At 40.7% G+C, this 20,849-nt stretch overlaps 1 protein-coding gene across 1 annotated transcript in view; it reads left to right on the forward strand.

Moving 5' to 3' along the window:
* EXOC4 (exocyst complex component 4) overlaps positions 1-18,957 on the forward strand; it is a 736,987-nt gene extending 718,030 nt beyond the window's left edge. The window contains exon 18 of the mRNA XM_058530219.1: positions 17,432-18,957. Within this exon, the coding sequence (XP_058386202.1) occupies positions 17,432-17,669 (238 nt within the window). The 3' untranslated portion in view covers positions 17,670-18,957. The remainder of the gene's footprint in view (positions 1-17,431) is intronic.
* The last annotated feature ends 1,892 nt before the right edge of the window (positions 18,958-20,849 follow it).

Consider the following 20,849-nt stretch of genomic DNA (forward strand, 5'->3'; position numbering starts at 1 on the left):
CTCCATCACTGCATTCATTACTGTTGGTTCCCATGGGAAATAAACCCAGGAGCCCCTCGCCGCCTGCATACTCTGTGTCCTCCTCGCTATTCTGGGCCAAGTGACCCCAGGCCTTGCGCCTGCTCCTTGCCTTAATCTCAAGCTTTTCTTCCAAACACCAGCGCTCCCTCAGCACAGGCGACTAAAGGGGAAGGAAAAAAGCATCGCCCACCATCAGGTATAATTTGTAGCAAACGCTGAGCTCCAAAGGCAAGTCTTTTTAAGGGAAGCTCTCATTTGCGACAGAAGCCACCCATGTCCCTGCCATTAAACTCACCTGCTGTGTTGGCGGCTGGTTTTTACCCTGATCAGAAGGGTGTTCCTCTCATGAAATTCTGTGTGTTAGCTTCTCTGCAGAAATGAGAAATCTTTTATTCAAGAAATTAAGTTTTCATTTTAAATTCACTTTATGGTCTTTGAAAAACTTTAGTTTTTGTGTGGCCCAGAGCTATAGGTTAGCATTAGCATTTAAATAGAAGCATTAAGTTCTCAAAGCCCTTCCTCTCATAAAGTTGCCCTTTCTGGGAGGTTTTTCAAATCTGATACTTCTTTCTTCCTAAAAAAAGAATGCAAATGATATATATTTTTTCCCCATCAAAGGCCCTTTTCTTAATATAGAGACTTAGGAGAATGGCATAGTTGAGGAGGTTCAGTCTTAGTCTTTTACTATGGAAAGGGCCAGTTTAAAAATCTGCTATTCTGTCCCTCAATGCTTGATTTTCTCTGCTGAACTCTCAGAATGTATTTTCCTATGGCTCATTTTATCTTATTATATCTCATTTCCCTCCAGACACCCTCCCCAGACTCAAATCCCGATTCTTTTTTTTTTTTTTTTTACAATTTTATTTATTTTTTTCCCCCAAAGCCCCAGTAGATAGTTGCATGTCACAGCTGCACCTCCTTCCAGCCGCTGTGTGTGGGATGCGGCCCCAGCATGGCCAGAGAAGCAATGCGTCGTTGCGCGCCTGGGATCCAAACCCGGGCCGCCAGCAGCGGAACACGCGCACTTAACCACTAAGCCACGCGGCCGGCCCACAAATCCCGATTCTAAACGAAGAATCTGGTGTAAGTTCTTGCTATGTGATATGATGTTCCGAGTTACCAGTGCTCCCTGAAGCGCCCCATACCTGCAGTAGAGACTCCTCCCGACCAGGGTTTGAATCCAGTGTCAGTCCCATGAAGGCTCGTGGCCTTATTTTCAGACCCTCTATTTATCCGCCAAACTAAGGTTATCAAGCCTATTGTGTGTGGTTGTCAACAGATTAAAGGAGATAGTGGTTGTACTCCTAATTTACAGTTATGTATGTATAAAACTAGGTGCAGCTTAGGTCTTCTCCCTCGCATTTCAACCAGACCAGTGGAGGAGTAGGGATAGGAGGTACCCTTTGGTAAGAGGTGTCCCTGCTGCTTTCTTCTGTTCTTACTGCCAGCCTTCCCTTTCCTCTCTGCCTCATCTCAGTCCAGCTGTGTGTGCTGTAAAGCTTCCATGCTGCTGTTGACCTGAACAAAAGGTGCTGGAGGTGAGAGCCTGGATGTGTTTTTCTACTGGGATGTTGGCACCCTTCTCTCTCTTTGAGGTTGATTTTGTTCAGCTACAAGCTTCGAGCTGTGGAGTTGAGGAAACCTAGAAGATCGATACAGTCTGATAGAGGAGACGAAGTTGAACAGACCAAGGAGTAGCTGGGTAGTCCGACAATCTGAAGGCCCTCTTGCTTCTCAGACTGTCCATCCTTCACCCTGCAGCTGGAGAGGTCTTTCGAAAACACAGTTGTCATCATGTCTGACTTCTTTCTAGAATGCTCTGTTTTCAGATTCCTCCTCATCAAGTGCAGCATTGGTTCCCAAATGCCAGGATGTAAACTGAAGCTACACTGTCCTCATCCTTAGGAAAATTATGACATTGTAGTGAGTTTCCCATTAAAAAAAAAATGTAACTTTTGTTCTGAGATTATTTCCTTTCTACTTGAGGAGTATTAAAATACCTTCTTTTTAAAAATACTGGTAATAATAGATGATAATTGTTTTGTCTTAATAATCTAGGCAAAATAAAAGTTTAACAACTCTGTCAGTCTCACCCTCCATCCCCTTCTTTTTTTTTTTTTTGTGAGGAAGATCAACCCTGAGCTAATATCCATGCAAATCCTCCTCTTTTTGCTGAGGAAGACCGGCCCTGAGCTAACATCTATTGCCAATCTTCCTCCTTTTTTTCCCTTTTTCTCCCCAAAGCCCCAGTAGATAGTTGTATGTCATAGTTACATATCCTTCTAGTTGCTGTATGTGGGACGCCACCTCAACATGGCCAGCCAAGCAGTGCGTTGGTGCGCGCCCGGGATCCGAACCCTGGGCCGCCAGTAGCAGAGGGCGTGCACTTAACCAGTAAGCCATGGGGCCGGCCCCGGCCCCTCCATCCCCTTCTTCCACCTACCCAGGCAAGCCCAAAGTCTTCGGCATGACACACAAGGTCCATTATGATCTGGCCCCAGTTTACCTTACTAACCTCTTGTCCCTCCTTCCCCATCCACACACCTCTTGCACTCCAGTGAGGAGTAAACCATATGTGGTTCACCCCAAATACCATATCCTTCCTGCTTTCCCACCCACTTCGCACATTCCACTTCCTTTGCTTGTAGAGTACTTTCTTTCCCTTGTGTTTGCCTCATTGTTAATGTTTCCTCCAAGAAGCCATCCGTGACTGCTCTAAGAAGTATACAGCCTTCCTGTTGGTGATCTTAGAGAATCTCATTTATACCTTTATTACAGCTGCTGTCACGTTACTGTAATTACCTGGCTACCCTCACACCAGACTGTGCATTTCCAGAGAGCAAAGACTATGTTTTACTCTTTCTGTATCCACAGTACCTACTATATACTGCCTGGTGTGTAATTGATGCTTAAATATTTGTTGAGCAAATAAACAAACAAAGAATTTTGAAAGGTACTATATAAGCACTGAGGATGCTACAGAGAGTCATAAGACATAGTCTGTGTCATCAAGAAAGCTGCATTCTGGGAGAGGATAATAAATATATATTATGGTACATCCATACAATTGAGTCCTCTGCAGCCATTAAGAAGAATGAGGCAGGTCGATATGTACTAAAATGGAACCATCTCCAAGATATATTGTTAAGTGGAAAAAGCAAGATACAGAAGAACATGTAAACACCAGTTCTCTTTAAATATATGTGTGTGTGTGTGTATACACATATACATATATGTACGTACATATATGTACATAAATATATATTCCAGGGTACACATATACCCTGGAAACTAGTAACAGTGCGTGTCTCCAGGAAAGAAACACAGTAGGTGGCTAAGAGACAGGAGTAGGAGAGAGACTTTTCACTGTATGCTTTTTTGTACCTTTTATTTTGCTTATTTAACAAACACTCATGTATTATGTGCCAGGGACTGTTCTAAGCACTTTACAGATATTAACTCATTTAATCCTCCTAAGAACCCCTATGAGATAGGTACTATCAGTATCCTCATTTTATGGATACTCAGTGGAAACTGAGGCCTAGAGAGGTTAAGTAACTTTCCCAAGTTCACACAGGTAATAAGTATAGACCCTAATAACTTTTTTTATTACCCTAATAACTTTTTTTATTATATCACCAGTTCAAAGGAATCTTTTTTTTTAAAATAATTTTATTTATTTATTTTTCCCCCAAAGCCCCAGTAGATAGTTGTATGTCATAGTTGCACATCCTTCTAGTTGCTGTATGTGAGACGCAACCTCAGCATGGCCGGAGAAGCAGTGCGTCTGTGCGCGCCCGGGATCCAAACCCAGGCCGCCAGCAGCAGAGCGCGCACACTTAACCACTAAGCCACGGGCCAGCCCTCAAAGGAATCTTAATAATTTTTTTTTTTAAAGAAACAGATACTACTCTGAATGATGCATGGTAAATGGGCGACCCTTACAAGAAGTAACTGAGAAGGAAGAAATGGCTCGAGATAGCTTCATAAAGGATAGGAAATTTCAGCAGGGTTGGAGATTGGTTAGATACACAAACCCAGAGCCAAAAAGTACTAAGTATGTTCAAGGGATGCTGAGTAGCTCAGTTTGGCTTAAATAGAAGGTTGATGCAGGGGAAAAGTAGGAGAAAAGGTGGAATAGGGGCCAAATCTTTTAAAGGCCGTGGATGTCAGTGTTAGGAGTTTGGACTTGATCCCTTCAGCACTAGTGAATACACAAGTTGTTCTTATTGTTTTAACGCAGAACAGTGATCTGATCTAGTTAGAGCTGGAAACATTAATCTGGGAGAAATTAGTGATTGTGAGAGACCTCAGTAGGAAATGATTGTAATAACCCAATGAGAACTGATTAAGATCTGTGATAATGAGATTGGAAAGAAAAAATGAATATAAAAATGTTACATCAATAGACCTGGTGATCGGCAGGCAACAGAAATGAAGAGCGAAGACTTCAAAAAGTGACATGGACATTTTGAGGTTTTTGCAAACTATAATTCTATTAAACAAAATTTGGAAGTTAGGGAGGCCACGTGGTAAGCGCATCTGGTAGAAATGTCTGCAAATCAGTGAAAATGAAGCTTTGATCTATTAAGAGACCAGATCTTGAGAGAAAGATCTGTACATCTCATGTACAGATAAGACTTTTGGAAGCAGAGAGAGAACAAAGGGCCACGCCTGACTGGGAAGAATGCCTGCAGAGGGCAGACAGAATCAGAGCCAGTGAAGAAATCGAAGGAGCTGAGGAAGTTGGGAGAAGAATCTAAATATCGTGGCTCAAAGAAAGTTGAGTACAGGAGGACAAACTATCAAGGGGAGGAGGACTAAGCAAAGGCCATTATGTTGTCCACTAGGATGTCATTGGTGACCTTTTTGAATATAGTTTCAGATAAAATTAAGGCTTTAGAAGGACAGACAGTAAATACAGATGATTTTTTTTGAGCAATTTAACAATGAAAGGAAGAAAAAAAACAGTGATGAGTGGAGGCAGGATCACATGAAGGGCTTGGGGTTTGTTGTTAGGTTTTGTTTTTTTTTTTCAAAATATGAGAAACATGAAGATGTCTGAAGGCAGACATGAAAGAACCAGTGAAAGGGGTAGATACTAAATGCAAGAGTTCAAGACAAAATACAACAAACCCCAGCAGGGTCCTAAAGGCATTGGGAGGGATTGGATCAAAGGCACAGGGTTAATCTTAGAAAAAGAAAGAAGAGAAAAGAGACCGCTCTTTTGAGTGGAGAGGGAAGGATTAACAAAAAATCATTTCAATGTGTAAGATATGATACCTTATACAATTGTAGTGAAGTGAAGATCCAAAGAGATAATATATATGTGGCCGGGACAGAGTACAATAAAATTTAGCCATTACTTTTACTATTTTTACATGCAGGTATCCTGCCATGTCATTTGATTTAATCCTCAAACCTAACCTGTGATGTTATATTATTTATGCCGTTGTGTACATGAGGAAACTAAAGTTCAGATAAGCCAAGACATTTCCAAGGTTATACATGTTAAGTAAAAGATATGGGATTCATGTCTAATTCTGCCAGAGAATAAAAGAAAAGTTGGGGAGGATTGTAGATCATTAGCCAAAAATAGATCTCTTCCTTCTGTGCATTTGCAACCAGTTACCCCAAACACAGGGTGCTCCACATCTCCTTCTCAGAGTTACATCAGAATAACCCTTTGCCTTTCACAGGGAGCAACTATTTTATTCATAGTTCCTCCCCTCCCCGTGTCAAAGAATCATAGACTGTTTTTTGCATTGTGCTCTGTCACTTAATGAGATTTACTGACTGTTGGGCCTCTCATTCATTCATTCCTTTTCATTTATTCAACACCCAGTAGATGCCTAGTTCTCAGGCCAAGGGTAACAAGGAATGATACAGAATCCAGCCCTGCTCTCACAGAGCCTGTATTCTAGGAGAGGGAGGAGATACGTATTTACGTAATAAACACTTATACAATACTTACTCTGTTCCAGCCACTGTTTTTCATCATTTGATCCTATTTCCTTTTACTTTTTCCTTTCCATATTACTGTTTCCTTTCTCAAATGAAGAAAATAAGGCGCAGAGAGATTAATAAATTGTCCAAATCATACAAATAGTAAGAGACAGAACTGAGACTTGAACCCTGGGCCCTGGCCCCTGAGTCCATGATCTTAACCACTATACTGTGCTGTGTCTCTAACTTTATGTATACGTACATTTTTAAAATATATATTTTGGAAATATGTGTTTTTTAGATGGAGATAAGTGCTACCAAGGAAAGTACAGCTCAGTAAAAGGACAGAAGGTGCTGAGGATGAGGCAGCTATCATTTTAGATAAGGTGGTCAGGGAAACCTTACTTATTGATAAACTGACATTTGAGCAAAAATTGGACTGAATCTCTTTAATCTTCTATTTTCCTCCAACTTTCTGTCCCTTTAATCCCATTTGATGCTCTTTTCCGGTTTTCTTTCAATTGGTTTATGGTATAAAGCAATACAGAACTCTGAAGTACAACAAAGACAGGGATTATCACCACCTCCTTGCCCTGTAACTGGTACTTTTTTTTCCAGGAAGTAAGAAAATACTCTGGTTCCGTGCTGTTAACCGCTGCCTCCCTCCCCCCCTCGCCCCATACCTCCTCATGGACTATTTTTACCAGTGCTGTTCTAATGTTTCTCCCAACAGTTGAATAGAGGAGGTTAGAATTTCTTCCAGACAAATTCACTTAGGTTTTTCCAAGATGAATGTCATTATGTTATTTGCTGACTGTAACTCTAAATTCTCTGGAGCCCTTTACATTTCTCTTTCTCTGTTGCTGTTCACGGCCCTTTCCCATTTAGTAACATTTGCCCTTTTCACCACTCTGTATGTTCTTGCACATGAATTAAGGTATTAAGTGAGATCAGTGATAAGCCCGTGTCCTTAGCATTCACTAGATGCTTTCTCTTCTGAATTTGTTGATTTGCCTTTATCACTACCCTTTGTTTGCTTTTCAGCCTGTGTCCTATCAGGGGTAGCCATTTAGAATGAATCCATTTTGCTAGTTATATTTTTTTCGAGGCACTGTATAAAATGGTTCACTGACGTCCAAATATATATCAGCCACAGTGGCCTTTTCATCCACCAAATTCACATTGCTATCCAAAGCTATCCATCACTTTTGTCAGAGTATTTGGGTCTTTAATTAAACCCTGCTGGATATTGTACATATTTCCATTAGCTCCTTCTGATTTGGTCTATTATTTTTCTAATTGACATCCGTTCTGAGTCACATGTCCTTAACTCTCAGGTGGCCCATTTTGTAGCTTTGGTTTATTTAGGTTTTCTGTGTTTCATGAATAACCTGAGAGTTTAGTAAATGCACTCTCAAGTGTTCGCCATTGGGACCTACTGATTTGCATATGCTCATACTTTTCAAATAATCCACTGATTTTTTGGTTCCTCTGCCAAAACCATTTTCCTTTCCAGCCCTTCAGTCCTAAAAGATACAGTCTTGGGTCTTAGCAAAGTAGAGAAATTTCTTATAACAATATCAAGAAGTGTATTGGGGTCCCTCACTGGGACCAAAAGGTCAGAAGTCAGGGTTTGAGTAACTCAGCCAACCGATAGCTGAATAACAAAGCCCTCAGCAGTGATAATGGCTTGTGATGAGCCATCCATTCAACCTCACACAGTCATTGTCTTAACACACTTGGGAGGTAGCCTGCTAGGGGCAGAGTCAATGGCTAAAGAGTGGAACTGGCACCTACCAGAATCAATCCGTTACCTTGGCATAATACGCTAATGGGCATGTTCTCCCATAAAAGCCATGCAATCCACGCCTATCCCCACTGACCTTCCTCCCCAAACACTTAGAGGTAGAGAAGGATCTCTATATTGTAAATACAGAAACCCAACGCCTGTTACTCCTTCACTTCTGCATCCCATCACTAACTCTGGTAGTCACTTGGTGCAGAAACCTGGGTTTCTGTACCTTGTCTAAGGTCCTTCAACTCTTTTCTCCTTTCCCATATACCAGAAGAGAGAAGCAGAATTAGCATGCAGGCTGGCTAGCAAGCCCAGGATTTATTTTACTTTAAATTAAAACATTTGCCTAATGACTTAGATACCTTTGATCTGGGTCTGGATTGGGTTTTTTAAAAAAAGTGTAGATAAAAAAGGCTTTTTGAAGCCAAGGACTATACCTTTCTATATTAGCATTTAAAATGTTATTAGAGCTTCCTAAGCATTAGTAATAATAACGCTAGGTGTTCCTTTGAAGAAATCCTTTGCATTATTTATTGAAAAATTGATAATTCCATTTCATTACTTAAAACTGAAAAAGCCATAGGGCCTCTGAATTATTCTTATTCAGCATATCTCAGCAATTGTTTTCCAGATTGCTAATCTGAGAAATACAGATAACATCCAATGTATGGGCCTTAAGCCAATTAGTAAACAGTATGTAGCTTTCAGGCCGTCAAAGTGCATAATACTATGACCTTTTATCAACCTATGATATTAGATAGATTATTTTTTTAATTGAAAAGACTATCTAAAGTGATATTCGATCAATTATTTTTTTAAATTGAAAAGGCTCTCTAAAGTGATATTCAGCACAGCATAGCTCTCCTTAACCTGGACTTACCTTTTGATAATCAAAAGAGCATTTACAGGAGTATGAGACAAACACAATTATGAAAGTAAAATGAAGGACCTAAATAAAAAATCACAGAACAAGAGGGTAACTCTATTCACTCTTTCATATTTCATTATTTGATAACATCAGAAGATGAATCCATCAGAATTGCTTTGGCAAGTGCAAACAGAAATGTGCCTGATCAATATTTATTAAACCCTTCAAAATGGGAGAAGGAGTTGAGCAGACTTCTTAATGGACTGAATAATTATTCATACAAATGGGGTTTGACCAAAGGCAGTGCCAGACCAAAGAGACACAGTTTTAATTGTACTGAATTTAAAATGCAGACCTTCCTCCAGCCCTGTTGTAGAAAACTTAATTTAAAAAATTATCTGATGTAGCAGAGAGTGACATAAGAATCCTTAAGGTGTTGAGGAGGAAATTTAAACCATAGATATTTATAAATTTAGAATGTGTTCCAAAGGTGGGGAGCAAAGTTTCTAGCTAAGGGAACAAAAAGGAATTTTCTTCCCTTTTCAGCAACTGTATCTGAGCTTGGGAGAGGGTCATCATCTCAAAATGATGGGTCTCGGAGGAATTCCTTTGTTTTGAGTGGTTGTATTTTCTGAAGAGAAATAAAGCGAGGCTCTGGCTGCTGCTATCAAAAATATCAAGATACGTTCCAGAGAGGGATGAACACAGCTGACTAACTTTTATCGTCTCCCCAGGAGAGACACCCTCAGTACTGCTGAAGCATGATGGTTATCAGAACTAGGCCAATAGGTAACTGCCATTTAAGTGTAGTGCCATTGATGAAGGGCCGTGGTGTGTGTGTGTCACTTTATATAAAGAAAATGTGGATAGATGACCGATCAAAGAAGCCCAGGCAAGCTTTACAGCAGCAGACTCCCAAGCTCTCTTTACCTCTTGAATGATTTTCTGCTGCCACCAGCTGAGGGAATTTCTGCACTGTCTTTTCTAAAACCCGTACAATAGTCTCCCCTTATCTGCAGGGGATACGTTTCTAGACCCCCAGTGGATGCCTGAAACCTGAGATAGTACTGCACCCTGTATATACTATGTTTTTTCCTATACATACACACCTATGATAAAGTTTAATTATAAATTAGGCACAGTAAGAGATTAATGGTGCTTTGGGGCCATTATTAAGTAAAATAAGGATTACTTGAACACAAGCACTGCAATACCTCAACACTTGATCTGATAACCCAGACAGCTACTAAGTGACTAACGGAGGGTAGCATAGTGTATACAGCATGGAGATGCTGAGCAAAGGGATGATTCACAGAGAGGGACAGCATGAGATTTCATCATGCTACTCAGAACGGCACACAATTTAAAACTTATGAATTGTTTATTTCTGGAATTTTCCATGTAACATTTTTGGACCATGGTTGACCGCAGGTAACTGAAACTGCGAAAAGTGAAACCATGAATTAGGGAGACTGCTATACTTTACTTCTCTTCTAGAGTGTCCTGGCCAGAAGAAAAACCAGCACAATCTGTTTTCAGGAGTGTTAAAAACCATCCCAATATAGAATATAAATCTAATTCTACCACTAACTCTCTGAAAATTATTTAGCTTTTCTCTACTTTAGTTTTTCTTATTCCTGAAATAGAAATAACTTCAACTATTTCAATCATGTCTGTAATAAACTCTAAGCTCTCTGAAGGGGAAGACAAATGAGATCAATTATATTATATTTTTTAATAAACTAATTTATTCTTCTGACACACAGGATTACCATCCATTTTATTATTGGTCTGGAAAGTACATCTGAGCTAAGTTTACACTTGTTCAGAATGTTTTCAAATCAATGGCTACTGCACCTTGCAGTCATGGCTAGGGGAAAATCAGCATCAGCTAATTCTGATGGAAGCCCATGATTTTAAAGGACCAAGAAGAGGATGCTGTAAAGGTTTTAAAATCCAAAAATGCCAGTGCTTAAATAGCATCTGCTATAACCTCTTTGTTTTTCACATGGGAAGCAGAGGTCCAAAGAGCTGACAGCATTTGCCCAAGGTCGTACAGCTAGTTAGGGCGGAATGAAAGACTTGACCAGAATCTGAGCTTAGCTGATCTCCTGAGTATTTTTACTTGTCTAAGTCTTTCTGCTATAACTACCTCTCAATTATTTATGGGATGATTGTCTAGTTTATGGATTATTCAGTTCTTTTCTCTCTTTCCATTTCTCTGCTTATTATTGTATAGACTATTGACTGAGCAGAAAAAACAGGAGTTTAATGTTTTACCTGACAATTTAGCGACCCATCTACTACCGGGTTTTTATTAAAGTGCTCAAAATGCTGCAACTATTGAATTAAAGCAATTTTGGGAGCTGCAGTCAATACTAAGTTATATTCAGGTAGATTTTTCTTTGTTTGCAACTTACATTTAAGAAGTCAGCTTCAGATCCTAATTCTCTTGTTGACATTAATACTATCTTTATCTCAGGAAGGACTAGATGAGAAAATCTTCACAATGAAATTACTTAATTATCCTTCTTCCTCAAGGAAGTAATGAATCAGAAGGACAGCCAACTTGTGGAAAGGATGGTCACCTTGTCCGTTACCAGCTTGGAGGGGCAAAAAGGGAGAAATAAAGAAAGATGACTGAAAGAAAAAACCAAAAATCTTTCCTGTAACTCCTGAATGCTGAATTTGCAATATGACTTCATTATTTGGTTTAGAGCATTGAATTCCTAGATCAAATCCAGTGTTATTCAAATATAACTGCAAAGTGTATAAATGAATTTTGAATTGCCACAATACTGGTTTGTTCCATTACAATGGAAGACAGAGACTTGAGTTAGTATGAGAAGTTTATTTAATTTGTATTTTCTAAATCATGACTAAAAATGAATTAGCTATACAGGTATTCTTTGCAATTAGTACTCTTGCTTTTTACAGTTTCAAATATTTGTGTATTATGATGGCTTTGGAATGAGTCCAGGGTTCAGAGTCCTTCATTTTGAGGCCTTAAGACAAATCTCTCATACTCTCTGTAGCTCAGTTTGCTCATCTGTAAAATGTGGATAATTGCAGGACCTACTTCAAAGGGTTGAATATGTTAATGCACCTAAAAGTTAGATGTTATTATTAATATTACTATAATAAAGACAGATTCTAAAACCCAGCATAAGATATAGCTGTATATCCATAGAGAATACAGTTTCCATTCAGGGATCTAGCACTCCAAACCCCACCCCATAAAGGGAGGCAGATGGCCAAGCTTTCCCCAGGGACTGTGGACAGTCCCTCAGTCAATGTCTTCCTTTCACCCCCACATCCCAACTTCACGGAACACCTGCAGGTACGGGAATGAGAATTGCCATGGGTTGGGAATAGCTGGTTTTAGTGGGGCTTTCTTCCATCAATTTACAAAGAAGAGAACCGAAAGTGTTTCCAATTGCTTTCAGAAAAGCAGTGATAACTTTTATGCTGAGTATGCCAAAGTGGGAGGTAGAACCAGGGATGAGAGACTAGAATGCTTCTTGCTTCTTGTCTATGAAAATTTATGAAGAGCTCTTAGAGAAAAGTAAAAAAGGCAGTAATACTCAAAAGATAAAAAGACGTCAACAATTTGCTTATACATATGTGCATACCTACATACATTAAAAACCAAAAAGTCGGTGAAAAATGTTCAACCTCATGTACATTAAAAGAATATGAAGAGCTAGGTGCTGTCATATGTTGTTGGTAGGAAGATAAATTGATACAACTTTTTTAGAAAGCAATTTGGCAGTATTGCCAAAGTCCTAAATATACTTATCTTCTGACTAATTCTGCTTTTGGAAATCTATCCTCAGGAAAGAAAGTTTTTATAACTGGAAACAACAAAAGTGTCCAATTGTGTTTCAACCTAAATATTTCAGCTATAAGAAAGAAATTGGTAGAACACTACGTAGGGAGAAGAAAATCTAGAAGTAAATGCCCAAATGTGGTATGTCTTTATAATGGAATTATATGGGTAATCTTTTTTCTGCTTAATCTTTCTGTATAGTCCATACATCCTATATGACACACGTATTAATTTTTCAGTCAGAGAAAGACAAACTTTATTTTTAAACTTTAAAAAGAAAATCTGCCCAACTTACCAAAATGCCCTTCATATCCTTGCTGGTATAAATGTTTACAGACAGAATCAATGGGGAAGAAAGAGTTGCAGTACAATACCACTAAAATAAAGGAAGACAAAAAAAACACAGGGAAGAATAGTCTGTTGATAAAGGAAACATGAGGAAGATATGTGAAAATAATCTGCCCCAGAACACAGTGTAAATGTTGTCATGTTGTAGACTGTGTGCACGAGGCCAGTCCATGTGACGTCACGCCACCGCTTTTCCATCACTGCGCCCGCCTCCCTCTCTGCTCATTACACGTTGAGAACTGCTGCCCAAACACGCACAGCAAAGGGAGAGAGAAACCATGGGAGAACAACCACCCCTCCCAGAATGTTCTCCCTGTCAAGGTGACTTGGAACCCTGGTGTCCAGAATAGAATATTTGGTCCACAGCTAGCAATTGGCCTCTGAATATTATGGGCTATGAAGAGACTGGTTTTACAAGTCATGAGCCAGAAAATGTCTAAATCAAATGTGTGCTCACCGATCCCATCCAGGCAGCTCAGTAAAGTGCTACCTAGTTTAAAACACGGTGCCTTGGGAGCGATGGCTGCTATTTTATTGCTTGACGATAAAGATCAAGCTTTCATTTTCCTGGGGCCTCAATAAGTGCTGATAAATTATTTATCCCGGTTGGGTTACATGATTTCATTTCAGTGTGTCAGTGTTTACCATGGAAGCTCATTCTAATAGTATAGTTTGAGGCATTTTCTTATTTTCTCCTTAGGGCACCTTGGAGCACCCTTTCCCCACCTCCAAGTATAACTGTTGGTATGCTGATTTAGTAGAGTCTTTGCTACTGGGTAACTATTCTGAAAGATGAATGAATTTCATTCTGTCTTTAAATATTTATGTTTCTTTATGATCTAATATATCATCATGGTTATGGGGAATTTTTTTCCCTAACTATAGAAAATACACCATCAGTTACCTGTCAATTTTGTTTAATAACTCAGCTTTGCAATTCTGGGGCACTGTTCATCCAAGGCTCTTGAGTACTCTTTTAGTCTCTCAGTCCACATCAGAGTGTCATTCTGGGATTTATAAAGGTCATCATTGCACAGAGGATATTGAAACATTAAGGACTTAAGTGGTATGCCCTTTATCACATATCACGCTGGAGGATCCAGGACTAGAAATCCAGGCATCTTTGTTTTGTTGTTTGCTCCCAGCATGGAACAACATTCTCTGTAGAAAATCAGCCGGTATCCCTGGAAACAATTCATCAGATTTTTCAAAAGAAATCCAATTTTGTCTGGTCTGATGGGTTCAATGTTACTTCTTAAGATAAATGATGAAAATATCAACATCATAATACAAGGAAACCCAATTCTTTTGGTTTAATCTCAGTGAAAAGCATCATAACCCACTTATTGCTTCTGTCTCCTTCCCTAATGCTTTTAGGCCTTTGGCTCAAAGAGATGGGAACAGTTCTGTAACTATTCCCACACCAAACAGACTCTGGCTCAGAGTCCTGGCTGATTCAGAACCTTTGGGAATTACTATAGCTGGGGATGGGGCCTCAGAAATCTGCACTTTTCATAAGCTCCCCAGGCACTCTACAGTTGGAGAACCACCAGTCTAGAACTGCAGCTATCAAGTGAGTTCTAGCTTTGAAAGAATTGTGAGCCCCAAATTCTCTCTCATTCTGTTTGCTAAATCTATATTCGAACATGTGTTCTTCTTAAGCAATTTTTAAAATGTATCCTTAGGTAACTCCCTAAATGAACAGCTCTCTCCATTACCTGTGCATCTAAGGCAAACAGAATTAGATGATGTAGGGCCTCATTTCTCAAAACAGGGGCTATTATCAGGGAGGAAGCCACGGGGTGCCAGGGGACATTCAAAACCATAGGATAAATTGAAAGCATCTTCCTATAGCATCGTTTTTCTTAAAAATAGTATCTTTTAGGGCCAGCCCGGTGGCATAGTGGTTAATTTCACGTGCTCAGCCTCGGCAGCCCGGGGTTTGCGGGTTAGGATCCCAGGCATGGACCTACACACCACTTAACAAGCCATGCTGAAGCGGCGTCCCTCATATAAAGTAGAGGAAGATGGGCACAGATGTTAGCCCAGGGCCAATCTTCCTCAGCAAAAAGAGGAGGATTGGCAGCAGATGTTAGCTCAGGGCTAATCTTCCTCACCAAAAAAAAAATATATCTTTTAGTTACAACAGATATATTGTAGAGTAGGAGTAGCTCACATGGGTTTTATGCTAAATGTGAAGCTTCAAAAAAATGTTCTTGACTGTGGCTGATATTAGGCTCCAAGACCTCTGGAGGTTAGAGTTCATTCGTCTCTTCTATCAGAAGTACCTCTGTCTATATTCAGGGTTACCCTTGACCAGTGATTCCTCATATGTGGTTCCATGAGGTTAAAGTGAACACCCATTTGAAGCCACTATAGAAAATTAGCCCCAAGAGGACCCTCTAAGGAAGGATGTTGAACAATTTGTTGCCAGGAGTCACTCATAAACTTGCCAATCTAAGATGAGCACTTTCCATTCCTACCACTATTTAGGAAATATTCACAAAAGAGTATTATTTCTCCTATGTATAAAAAGAGTGTTTTAATTAGAAAAGGAGTTTTAGCAGAGCAGGAAAAGGAACTAGCCCATGTGAAAAGACACCAACGCTCTTACAGACCACATTCCCATTGTAGCAGCAATTTATAAAATAGTCTTGAAATTATGAAGCTCCCAGAATGTATTCCTTACTGCAAAGAGGGCTTAGTTCTCCCATAGGATATGCTCATTTTCAAGAGGCTCCTGATAAAGAAGAAACAAATCCAAGGCCCTGAGTCCAATAGTACAAGATTTCTGAGCGAGTGATCCTGATAGATCTGCCAGATCTCTTCCCCTCAGAGTTGCCTTTGGCCCGCTGCCTTGTTCTGTCCCCTCAATCCTGGCAAAGCTACGTTTCCTGTCAGGAAGAGAGCAGGAAGTAACCTGTGCCTGAGAAGGCCCCTCTGTCCTTTGGCTAACCAGCTGTGATGGCAGTGCTGGCGCAGAGCCTGCACTGACCTTTACCTTCTGGGTAATCTGTAGTAGCCGTGCAAGTTATGGCCTGAGTCCAGTGGACTCAGCGAGGGATAGTAATAGCATAATGTGGGTTTTAAGGATGGCACGTGGCAGCCTTCTCCCTTCCCGACTCCCACCTTCATCTTTTCTCTGCATTGAAGATTCACTCTAATGCATGTTTCTCTTACAGGCACTACTCTACTCTCCACCACCTGGGCCAATGGCCTTGTAGCCAGATGGCTCTCAAGTCACTTCTTTTTTGCTAGAATTATAACTGGTCCCCTCGCAGACCATTCTACACAGCGCTGTCACATTAGTCTTCCAAAAGCACAACTTGGAATGGTGCCTCTGCTCTCAACAGAACCTTGAGGCGGGTGGGAGAGGTCCTTTATTTACTTGACTAGGCCTCAAGTTCTTCATGGACTAGGCCTAAGGTTCTCACTGACTTAACTAGCCTGATGTCAGACTCTCTACCTCTGGCTTCAACTGCCTTTTCCCCCAGCGCTTCACTGTTCCACGGCACTCCCCAGGCTAATCAAATTACTCTTCCCTGCCTTTGCTCATGCTGTTCTCTTTTCGTCTAATCTAGAGCATCCTTCCTGGAAGCACTGCCTGACATATCCTACCCATATGAAGTCTTCCTCGATCCTTCCCCCTCCCCTCAGCATGGTGTGATTTCTCCTTCCCCTGCTAAAATTCCTAGCGTTTATACCTCACTCGTGGCACTTAGAATGTTCTACTTGTCTGTGTCTATGAAGAAAAAGTATTGGACTGAGAGTCAGAAACCTGGGTTCATATCCTGGCACAGCCACTCACTATCCTTGTGACATTGGGCAAGTCGTCTAACTTCTCTAGGCTTCAGCTTCCTTATCTGAGAAAAAGGAGTCATAGCCCCCTTGGTATGTGAGGGTGAAGTGACATAGTACATGGAAATTAACTTTGTCAACAGAAATGCAGTCATTATCTCTCTGGTTTTCATTACCTTTCCCACTTGTCTCGGAGCTGTTTGAGGAAAGGAGCTGTGTCTTGCTCATCATTATATACTACTATGACTACATTACTATTAGCACATTATTATTATTATTATACTTCTAATAATAATACTTAATGTTTATGGAGCATGTAAAATTGTGTCAGGCACCATTCTAAGAGGTACTATTATTATCCCTCTTTATGGAGGAGAAAACCATATATTTCACAGGGCCTCCAATGAATGAGTGAATGAATTAGAGATTGGATGAGACAGAAACTGCTGGCAATGCCTGCCAGATGATTATTTCTCTCCCTCTTGGTTCTGTACCTCTACGTCTCTCTCTTTGGATCTCCCGAGGTAAATGCAAAATTAGGAGAAAGTCTTGAGTGAACTGAGACCCTGAAAGATTTTAGGTCTCCCTGGGTCTTCATTTAGACTTGTTCTCATGAAGTGAGCCCCAGTGAGCTCCAAGAGGATAGAGATCATGTCTGTCTTATTCTCCATTGTATTTGTGGGGCCTAGAACAATGTCTAGTGATCAATAAATGTTTATTAAGTAGGTAAACTAAGTAATTTATGAATAACCTATCCATTACCAGTAAAGCCTCATAAGTTGCTGACAATGGTGATGATGAGCAGTGTTCTGTCTCACTTTCGCAGGCAGTACTACGAGATGTTGTACAACACGGCCGATGAGCTCCTGAACCTTGTGGTGGACCAGGGTGTGAAGTACACAGAGCTGGAGTACATCCACGCCCTGACCTTGCTGCACCGCAGTCAGACAGGGGTGGGAGACCAGACCACCCAGAACATGAGGCTGCAGCGGCTCAAGGAGATCATCTGCGAGCAGGCGGCCATCAAGCAAGCCACCAAGGATAAGAAAATAACTACGGTTTAATTGAGTGCACTGCAGGGGCTGAGGGTGGGCGTCATTTTTAATTTTTTTAGTCATCCTCACTTCTTTCTTTGCTATGTTTTTTGGTGTATTCTGAGCTGACTTAGTTTTCTCTACACTGATGCTTTAGTGGAGAATGTAAGGATTTAGTGGAGAAAGTAGTGGATGTTAAGGAATTTTTTTCTCTTTAGTCTTGGCTTTTCATTATAAACTCTAAAGGGAGTTTGTAGTACAGAATGTTTTGATTTAACATCTACTTGAATACAGTCAATTCCAAGGGGACTAGGGTGGGATGGGGAGGAAGGTTGTGTCAAATTGGACTCTGAAAAAGTGAATGCATGCATTACTAATACCCAACAATCTTTGGAAAGTAGACTGCTGCCTAAGTTTTAGTCCATTCCTGAAACCACTTAATAGGGTTCTATTACATAAACAATAGGGTTTTTACTCTCTTGACCTGTCAGTTTACAATTCAATGAAATAAGTGTATGTGCATTGCTTTCTGTCTCTATTGCCGAGATCAAATCAGTGGCTTCTCAACTGGCTGTAGTTTTCAACAAATTTCCCTAACCAAAATAGGACCTCTTCCAGGGGTCATTTTATCTCAATCCCTGGGAGAGTTTTGTCTGCAGTAGCTTGTACACAGTTTATAGGTTGGTGTATTGCCTTTTCATTTTTATTTCTGATGTATCAAAACCAAGAGCCATCAAATTAATGACAAAAATGGAAGAATGAAGGGTGATTCAACCCTCTTCTTGATTTTTCCCCTCTACTTTCCAAGAGAAAATGATGGTTAGAGAACTTTTAATCTCACTTGAAACATCGTTTGGGTGTAAATGATGCTTAGATGATCACTTACACTCCTTATGAGTCCCTAGGTCTTTCTCACCGTGGAAAGTAGCCCAGGTCTCCTCAGCTGAGTGCAGGGAAGATGGGACAGCCATGACATTCCTCCTCTGTGCACCTACCTGCTGAGTCCATTTCTGAAGTGCTCTTGGGTGGTGTAGGCACTCACTGCTCCTGGCACGCTGGACCTCACCACTGTCCCCAGATCTCCAAGTGCTCTTGGTGCCTATTGTTGATATGTCACAGAAGAAAGCAATGCACCGACTGGGACACACCTTAAAAAGACATGGAAGGGAGAGCAGAAAGGACTTTGACCATACAAGGTCATGCCTCATGCCCTGATAGTCCAAAATTTTACACCTGTTTGTATAACTTTGGTCTTGGTGGGAAAAGCAGAAAATTAAAAAATGTTTTGAGAAGCTTAAATGTTGTGTATTGTTTTTCTTGTATTTCTTCAGCAAACATTCCCTGAGGGCCTAATATGTGCCAAATGCTGCTGGGCATGGGGGCAGATACTAGACAATGAGGACACCCTTATTGTCTACCTTTAAGACAGAGTATGGGAACTGGACTCTAACCAAAATCCCCACAGGTGTACACTCAGAGCTGAGTTGGAAATCAGGTCAAACAGTGGTGCAGCTATGAAGAGAATTCAGCAGGCAGCTGGAAGATGGTCTTCCAGAGGGTTCTTGAAGGAATATTGTAAATCTGTGTGGCTTCAGATGCCAAATTGGGAAGAAGTTGAATCTATGTAGGAGACAACCAGGGAAAAACATACTGCCCCTCAACAATATCATTGGAAGTAGTCTACCCAAGAAGTAGGGGTGGGAAGAGGGAGACAAGGGGAGATTAGAGCTGACCACTTTGTGGCCCTGGCCTCCCAGCACAGCTTCTGTGCCTTTTCTTCTCTTTCCTGTCCACTCTATGCAAAGAACCCTGGAGTGGTGACAGTGATGCCAGAAGAAGAGCCAGGGCGGGATTGGGGAGTGCTTAGGATAGTTTTATTGGATGTGGAAATAGACATGGGTTTGAACTGAGTGAAATGCCAAAAACACTGAGAACTGGCAGAAAAATGGCAGATGAGCTGCTTCAGGGAGAGCATTTAGAAAAGCAGAATCCCTGCTTTGCTTATAATAACGATAGGATTGAAAAATGCCAATTCTGCACAGAAAAAGCGATCTAGGGTTCTTTGAGACATTCAAGGCCCAGATTTCTTTGTAGGATGGTACATAGGTCATTATTCTTCAACAGGTCAAGAATAGCCAATGACACATTCAGTGGATGGTCAAATGGATGCAGATGGAGATGCCATGGCCACCTCAAAACCTACCTTCATTTGGGACACAGTGAAGATTGCTACATGTTATGGTCCTACTTTGGGGATATTTTGTGAGACTGCTTTTGAGATGTTCACAGCCATGACCAGAAAATGCTAGAGAGAGCCAGGGTCTGCCAAGGACAGGGTCCAGCATACACACAGACTGATATGTAGCCACACGAATTAGTTTTCTACCATGAAGACCACTCCCTAAATGTGTTGTTGCAGCTAAAAAGTCCAACAAAATAGTCCTCACCAGAAGGAGCACCGAGAACAAGCAAACCATTATCTTGTTCTCATACAAAGTGACAAATGAGATGGACATATGTGGAGTACTATCTACAGCACTAGTCACGGCACCTTGGAGAAGGTTCATGAGAAAGGGTCCTGAGACAACAGACATGACCATGAGAAAGGAGGACTGTGAGGTGAGTTTGTCCAGCCTGGTCATCAGAGAACTAGCTCCACAAGCAGTAGCCGACCCCAGAGGGAGCTTTCCTCTTATATCGTCACTGTCATCTACTCTATGGCACTTAACATGTTATCCCATTTCGTTCTCACAACTCCATGTCATAATTACTACTTTCCTTCCTTCCATACCCAAGAGATCAGAAAATTACTAAAGGGGTCTCTCCCAACATAGCCTCCCTTAAAATAAATTCCTTGAAAAAGAGGTACTAATTCAAAGGATAGGATCCAGCTCTTCATATGTATTGGCAAATTGTGTTCTCAGAACTGCTGATAGTGGTTTCTTCTTCCACAGTGTTTTGTTACTTTTGATTATCTTATTATCACCTGTCATTACACTTCTCAATTTATAAACAATGCTCTTTGGATAATATTTTACCATTCACCCCATGAACACTCATTTATACCTGTACTATTAATACAGTTTCTTCCTGGGACTTTCATCCTAGCACAACGTTTTCTACCTCACAATGAGGTTCTTTAATCTTATTGCCCACCTAGAATTTTTTTCCCTCTCTCATCTGATTATGTCTCTGCTGATTAGGCAAGGG

Source organism: Diceros bicornis, chromosome 3 (genome assembly GCF_020826845.1).
Source record: "Diceros bicornis minor isolate mBicDic1 chromosome 3, mDicBic1.mat.cur, whole genome shotgun sequence".
NCBI lineage: Eukaryota > Metazoa > Chordata > Mammalia > Perissodactyla > Rhinocerotidae > Diceros > Diceros bicornis.